Consider the following 7,438-nt stretch of genomic DNA (forward strand, 5'->3'; position numbering starts at 1 on the left):
CAAAAGGGCTTTGTTTTTCTCCCGCAAATCGCCATTCGGCGCCTAGAAATGCCGGCTGCGGTGGAATCCCGTTGGGGGCCGTGGGCGTCCCGGTACTTGGGATTTGTGCCCCACAGACCCAAAGGCCCATGTCCATTGGGGGCCACTGCCCCAAATGTTGTCAGGGTCTTTTTCTGCTTGGTGTCTGCGGGGTTTGAAGAGAAATCAAGAGGGGAATTCTTGTCTTGCCAGTGAGTGATGGGGGGGCATTGGCTTGCCTCAGGAGCGCTTTTGGGGAGGCCGCTTGCTTTCAGGGGTTTTTGAGGGTCGCAGATTGCCGCTGTCTGGAGCTACAGGTGATGCTGTGACCCTGGAGAGAATGTCAGCGTGCCGGAGTGGGGGGGCTGTTCTCATTCGAGCTGCTTCTGGTCCCTCTCACGTTTTGCTGTGCTGTAGGGCGGGATGGTTTATGTTTCCGGTCGGGCTTGAAACCAGGGTTTGAGTGGCCGCGTGTGTAGCAGGGGTGGGGTGATGCTCGTGCTGGGCTGGGGAGCTGGCACGTCAGGTGTCTTCTGACCCCTCCTGACCAGGCGTTTCTGCCCACCCCTGTTTTTCAGAATCCTCGGGGAGGCCAATGCGGTGGGCCTGGTGGTGGAGTCGTCCACGCCGGGGAAGCGCATCCGCAAGCCCTCGTTGCTGTACGAGGGCTTTGAGAGCCCCACGGTGGCCTCCGCCCCGGCTCTCCAGCTGCCCTCTGTCAACCCGCCCCCTCCAGAGGTCTCCAGTTGCAAGAAGCCTGGCAGGGTCACCAACCAGCTGCAGTACCTCCACAAGGTGGTGATGAAGGCCCTCTGGAAGCACCAGTTCGCCTGGCCCTTCCGCCAGCCAGTGGACGCTGTCAAGCTGGGTCTGCCGGTAACGCCCCCTTCCCTGCTTTCGTTCCCTGCTGGGCAAAGGGGGGGCTGTGATGGGGGGACTGTTGTTGTCGTTATGCTACCTAGGTCACTTCCTGCCCATCCCACGTGCACGGTTGGCGTCAGGTGGTGCCGGCAACAGGCCCCCCCCTCAGTTATGGAATCGAACCCACTTAAAGCACCAGTGGGGTGGGGGGTGTTTCTTGTTAGAGGTCGCCTCAGTCTGGCAGGCAAGGCCTTCCTCTAGGAAGATTGTGGGAAATTAGTTTTTTTAAGGTGTGTAAAGCTTTTTTTGAGGAGGGGATGCGGCTCAATGGTAGAGCATCTGCTTGGCATGCAGAAGGTCCCAGATTCAATCCCCGGTATCCAGTTAAAGGGACTAGGCAAGTAGGCGATGGGAAACACCCCTGCCTGAGATCCTGGAGAGCCGCTGCCGGTATGAGTAGACAATACTGACTTTGATGGACCCATAAGGCAGCTGATTCATGCGGTCATGTTTCCTCCCCCCCCCCCCCCACTGCAAGTAGTTCTGGGTTGAACAAGACTGTGGGTTTCCCTGTTGCGTGGGAGCTGCGGGTTGGGAGTTGCTTTCTTGGCCCATGCCCATGGGTGGTCGTGCTGAGCCCGTGTTAGTGAAGCTCAGCTGTCTCGGGTTCCTTGAGTGTAGCCGGAGGCTCTTGATCTCTCTGGGGCTGGCACCCAGGACAGTTGTTTCGCCCCGATGCCCCCTACAAAGGTATGGATGAGATGATGCAGCCGCTTTTGCGCTCTCACGCCGCCCTCCCGATCTAATCTCTTCTGCCCTGAATGCGTTTTGCAGATTCCCATCCATGACTTTGTAGAAGACATCAAGTGACCCCCAAATTAAAGGCCAGCACCCGTGGCACCTAAGGAGTTAAAGCCCAGAGGTAAAATTAATGTAGGCTGACACTCGCCAAGCTTTTCCGTGGCCCTGCCATTTGCGCTCACTTGGGGCGCCTCTGCCATCCTCCCCGGCACGGCTGTGCTCTGGGGGGTTTCCTTCAGATGCAGGGTCTAGGCAGCAGCCCCCCAGGAAAGGAAGGGGCAGGGAGCCAGGCTGGTGGAGCAAGGGGAGTGGATCATTGCCTTGCCTCCCAGATGTGTTGAGGCAGGAGCCCCTGGGCAGACCTTTGCCTTGGGGATCGGGAAGGGTTATGGCATGGATGGGCAGGTGGGGAGGGGCCAGGCATCAGGTGGACAGCCTGCCGGGAGCCTGACCCGCCTGGCCCTCTTTCTCTCCAGGACTACCACAAGATCATCAAGCAGCCAATGGACATGGGGACCATCAAGAGGCGACTGGAGAACAGCTACTACTGGAGCTCGGCCGAGTGCATGCAGGACTTCAACACCATGTTCACCAACTGCTACATTTATAACAAGGTGGGCCCAGAGCTGGAGCCGGACAACTGGATTGGGGTGGGGCTGGGGAGCTGCCAGGGGGAGTTAAGTGGGTGAGAAGAGACAGTTCACAGGTTGCCTGGAGAAATCGCAGGTGTTGTGTGTTGTAAGTCAAGACCAGTTGGGATAGGTGAGGAGTAGGGTGGGTGCCAGCCTGCCGTGCGGGGAGCTCCCTTCCTTCCTTCCTGGCTGGCTGGCTGACGGCCCCTTCCCTCCTCCCAGCCCACGGATGACATTGTGCTCATGGCCCAGACGCTGGAGAAGATCTTCCTGCAGAAGGTGGCCCAGATGCCTCCGGAGGAGCAGGAGATGGTCATCACGGTGGCCAAGAACAGCCACAAGAAGGGGGCTTCCCGGGCAGCAGGTAACTGCATGTGGGTCAGGAGGGCACCTGTCCCTGACTCTCCTGGCCCTGGGAGCTCCCTCTGATCCTTTAGCTGGAGGCGGGTGTCAGGAGAGGAGGGCCAGAGGAGCCATGTGATGGTGAACCAGCACTGGGTGGCTTGGCGAGGGCATTGCAGGGTTGTGTCGAGGGCATTTGAGATGGCGAAGGAGAAAAGGACCCCTGAAGGGTGGAGTAAAAATGCCGTCTGTCGGTATTGTGGGGTTATGAGGCGGAGGGGCCGGCTGCATGCTTGCTTGCTGTGAATCTGAGGCTTGGCTTGCGTGTTGGGGGAGGGGTCAGGCTGCGGGCAGCCTCGGTGTAGGGTCCTGACTGCCCCCCTCTTTGTCTTCCCTCCCAGCACTCCAAGCGGCTGCCAGTGGGGCTGCCCATCAGGTCCCCGCCGTCTCTTCCGTGTCTCACACGCAGCTGTTCCCCGCCAGCACGGACATCCCCACCACAGTTGTCAACATCCCCCACCCTTCTGTCATCTCCGTGCCACTCCTGAAGCCCCTCCATGTGACGGCCGCCTCCCAGCCAGTGCTCACAGTGCCTGCCCCCACCCAGCCTGTGGCCAAGGTGAGGGAGTGGGGCGGTGGGCCCTGGCAGCTCGAGTTGGTGGTGGGGGCTGGACAGGGCCCGCTTGGCTCTTCCCAGGGAGTGGAGCCCGCACTCTCCCTCAGCCTCCCCGATTCAGAAGCCCGCGGGTGTCGTTTCTGCCTTTGCAGAAGAAGGGGGTGAAGCGGAAAGCGGACACGACCACCCCCACCCCCATCATCGCCACCAGCGGGGGAGAGTCCTCGCCTTCGGCCACTGTGCTAGAGGTCAAGGCGGCCAAGATCCCTGCCCGGCGGGAAAGCGGCCGCCCCATCAAGCCCCCCCGCAAGGACCTCCCGGACTCCCAGCAACACCAGACCTCCAAGCGGGGCAAGCTCTCGGAGCAGCTCAAGTACTGCAACGGCATCCTGAAGGAGCTGGTGTCCAAGAAGCACGCCGCCTACGCCTGGCCCTTCTACAAGCCCGTGGACGCCTCGGCCCTGGGCCTGCACGACTATCACGAAATCATCAAGCACCCCATGGACCTCAGCACCATCAAGGTAGGGGGAGGTGGCAGGACCGGCGGGGAGGGAGAGGAAGGAAGGAGGGCTCTGCTCCCTGCTGCGTTGGGTGCGCGGGCAGTCGTGAGCCCCCTGGGCCAACAGCTTCCCAGACGGGACGAGTTCACCGTATTCTGTAGGTCAGATGGAAAGACCCATGTGAAAGTGCTGGTTGGAAAGGCAGGATTTGGGCAGGGCCAGCACCTGCGAGGAGGTTGTGAGTGAGTCCGTGAAGATCTCAGCCCCATCTGTCTTACTCCCTTGTTGAAATATGCTGAACCTGATTCTGCATTATAGTGTTCCTTTTTGCTCTGAAGGATACGGATATCGGGTTTTTTTACTTTTGCATTTTTTGGCGGTTTTTGCCTTTTGGACCTTAAGCATGTTTTCTTTTTTGCCATGAAAGATCCAGGAGATGCCCGTGTCTATTAGTCATTCACTTTTCTGTCAATCTTGTTTATGCAGCGCAAGATGGAGAACCGGGAGTACCGTGATGCACAGGAGTTTGCGTCTGACGTGCGCCTCATGTTCTCCAACTGCTACAAGTACAACCCCCCTGACCACGACGTGGTGGTAATGGCTCGCAAGTTGCAGGTGAGCCGGTGGGTGTGGCGGCTGGCAGGTGGTCCGCTCCCCCCCTTGTCCCAGCCCCAAGGCTTGACATCCTGCTCTTCCTCCTCCTCCTCCCGCAGGATGTCTTTGAGTTCAGCTATGCCAAGATGCCAGATGAACCCCTAGACATCAACCCCCCCTCCGCATCACTCCCACAGCCGGGGCTCCTGATGAAGTCCTCCACAGACGAGTCTTCCAGCGACGAAGACGACGAAGAGGAGGAGGAGGAGGGGGACGAAGACGACAGCAGCAGTGAGAGCTCTTCAGATAGTGAGGAGAGCTCCGACTCGGAAGAGGAGCGTGCCAACCGGCTGGCGGAGCTCCAGGAGCAGGTGAGGACGGGTGGCCCGTGCTGTGGGTGCTCCGCTGGGCTTGCCCCTCTCTGGCTGTGGGGCAGGAGCTGCTCGCCCCGCCCCATTGCTCTCTCTTTTTCCCTCTGCAGCTGCGAGCCGTGCATGAGCAGCTGGCAGCCCTCTCCCAGGGGCCCGTCTCCAAGCCCAAGAGGAAGCGGGACAAGAAAGAGAAGAAGAAGAAGAAAAAAACAGAGAAGCGCAAAGCCAAAGCGGGAGACGAGGAGGCGCGGGCTCACCAGGCCCAGCTCAAGAAGTCAAAGAAGGCGGGAGGCGGCGGCAGCAGCGGTGGCGGCGGCAGCAGCACCAAGTGAGTGTGTGGGGGGGTGCTGATGGGGGACAGATGGGGGTGTTCTTTTCCAGCTGTGTGATGAGGCTCTTTCCCCGGCAGATCGACCGTGCTGAGGTCCTTGCGTCCACCAAGTCAAGACCGACTGATGGCTGCTGCTCAGTCCCTGTGGCCTTGGGGGCCGGGGCTGTGTGTGTTTTGCTAACCCCCATGTTTCCTCCTCTCCCTCCCCCCCAGGAACTCCAAGAAGGCCGCCTCCAAGGCCCTTCCCCCGCCAGTCCCCGTGCTGTACGACTCAGAGGAGGAGGAGGAGAGCAAGCCCATGACCTATGACGAGAAGCGGCAGCTCAGCCTGGACATCAACAAGCTGCCTGGGGAGAAGCTGGGCCGGGTGGTGCACATCATCCAGTCGCGAGAACCCTCCCTGCGGGACTCCAACCCCGAGGAGATCGAGATTGACTTTGAGACCCTCAAGCCCTCCACCTTGCGGGAGCTGGAGCGCTACGTCCTGTCCTGCCTGCGCAAGAAGCCCCGCAAGCCCTACAGCGAGAGTGAGTGGCTGAGGCTGGAGGGGGCGAGCGGGGGAGAGAAATGAGGGCGGGGAGGGGAGAACTTCCAAGGGGTACAAGTTCCAGGGCGGTTAGACTTGCACCGTTGCGGGGGGCCCTCAGGGCAGGGCAGTCTCATTTCCCCCCCCTCTTGTTTTTCCTCATTGCCTCCCCCTGGTTTCCAGCCCCTCCCAGCTACCCCACCACACACACACACACACACATCACCCCCTGCAGCCTCCGCTGTTGCTGTCTCTTCCACCCTTTTTCTGTTTCTTTTTCTGTTCTTTTTGTTTCAGCTTTCCCTGGTGACTTTGTGCTTCTTTCTTCCTGCTTTCCCTTCTTGTCTCTTCCCTTTCTGTAATTCCACGCCCCCCCCCATGCTGCCACACTTTGAGCCTCGGTTGGTGGTGAATTGTCGGGCAACTCCCGGAATGGCTGCTGAGATCTTCCATTACTCTGGCGAGACCTCATTGGTACACATCCTTCAAGCGGCTTCTGCGATTTCGTTCATATTTCATAAACTTTCTTTGCTGAATCTGGGGGTTTCCCCCTCCCTTGGCAACGTATGGGAACATCCCCACCTGCCCCTTGCCCTCATTGTGTGGACGTTCTGCTTCCTGGCCTGCGGCCCAGCCCAGGAAATGGATATCGAGATGGTTTACCTTTTTGCATAGTTGGTTTTTTTCCCTAGTCCCTGGGGTGGGGGGGAGTGGGGCGTTCTGGCATTCAGGCCCTGGATCTCCTCCTGTGCTGACTTCAGGGCTTGTGTCTGCCCTCCCAAGTGTACACATGTTTTGCTTCTTTAAAGAAAGGAAAAGGCTGAGGATTCTGGGAGCAGAGCTCTCCGTTCAGTGATGGTATATGAACTGGCGAGAGGGAAATGTCGGTGCCCCTCCAGTTTGTGTACAGCGAAAGAGGAGGTGATTTGGGGGGGTCTGCAAACAGGCTGTGACCCCTCCTCTCTTCTCCCTCCCTCTGCAGCCCTGAAGAAGCCGGTGGGCAAGACGAAGGAAGAGCTGGCCCTGGAGAAGAAGCGGGAGCTGGAGAAGCGTCTGCAGGATGTCAGTGGGCAGCTGAACTCTGCCAAGAAGCCCCCCAAGAAGGGTGAGTGAGTGAGCCCCGGGCCCCCTGACCCCAAGGGGCCCCCTGAGGGCCTGCAGAGTGTGGCCGCTAACGGCAGCCTCCCCCCTTTCTCCCCTTCAGCTAACGAAAAGCCAGATTTGGGGCAGCCGCCGCCGCAGGCCGTGTCGGTCTCCCGCCTGAGCGCCAGCAGCTCCAGCTCGGACTCCAGCAGCTCCAGCTCCTCCTCATCCTCCTCGGACACGAGCGACTCGGACTCCAGCTAGGCGGCTACCCGGGGTGGGGGGAGCCCCGGGCACGGAAGAGGTTCTGCAGGACCAGAACTCGGGGGCAGGAAGGACTGGCTGCCTGGCAAGGAAGGGGGGGCGAAGGGTGCCCATGGCCAACTGCCTCTTCCCCCCCACCCATTTGGACTTTGGGGCACGAGCTGGCCCGGCTGTGTTTGTACTGTGGCATGAGGGGGGGGCTCTGTACAGTTAGCTCCAGCGAGGGGGGGTGGCTGTGTTTTACTGTTTGGTTGAATTAAAAAGAAAACTTGTGGTTTTTATGAAGCGTTCAGCAAGTTTGGTTTGGGAGGCCCCCTCCCCGGAGGGGCTGGCAAAGGGGGGGCACGTGTGCCTCACTGGCTTGGACTTGGACCCCCACATGGTTTGGTGTGGGGCAGAACGCCTCTCCTGGCAGCAGCCGAGGGGGCGCTTTTATTTATTTCTCCATCAGTGGTTTTCCCTGGGAGCTGGAGCCAGGGCCCCTGTGGATGTCCCTGGG

General features: G+C 59.8%; 1 protein-coding gene across 1 annotated transcript; it reads left to right on the forward strand.

The window, feature by feature from the left end:
* The first annotated feature begins 709 nt into the window (after positions 1–709).
* Positions 710–6,954, forward strand: BRD2 (bromodomain containing 2). The gene is made up of 11 exons (XM_056867269.1): positions 710–894; positions 2,157–2,294; positions 2,535–2,676; positions 3,056–3,273; positions 3,423–3,791; positions 4,257–4,385; positions 4,484–4,735; positions 4,846–5,063; positions 5,280–5,593; positions 6,575–6,697; positions 6,797–6,954. Exons 1-11 carry the CDS (start codon positions 820–822, stop codon positions 6,937–6,939), a joined length of 2,121 nt encoding a protein of 706 aa, XP_056723247.1. The 5' UTR covers positions 710–819; the 3' UTR covers positions 6,940–6,954.
* The last annotated feature ends 484 nt before the right edge of the window (positions 6,955–7,438 follow it).

This window comes from Euleptes europaea, chromosome 1 (assembly GCF_029931775.1).
Source record: "Euleptes europaea isolate rEulEur1 chromosome 1, rEulEur1.hap1, whole genome shotgun sequence".
Classification (NCBI taxonomy): Eukaryota; Metazoa; Chordata; class Lepidosauria; order Squamata; family Sphaerodactylidae; genus Euleptes; species Euleptes europaea.

What these genes read in the sequence shown, in the direction of transcription:
- BRD2 (XM_056867269.1), top strand. Translation starts at nt 820, where the DNA reads ATGAAGGCCCTCTGGAAGCACCAGTTCGCCTGGCCCTTCCGCCAGCCA. An exon ending in TGGCGGAGCTCCAGGAGCAG is followed by an intron (nt 4,736 to 4,845) that starts GTGAGGACGGGT and finishes TTCCCTCTGCAG; the next exon opens with CTGCGAGCCGTGCATGAGCA. An exon ending in CCGCAAGCCCTACAGCGAGA is followed by an intron (nt 5,594 to 6,574) that starts GTGAGTGGCTGA and finishes CTCCCTCTGCAG; the next exon opens with CCCTGAAGAAGCCGGTGGGC.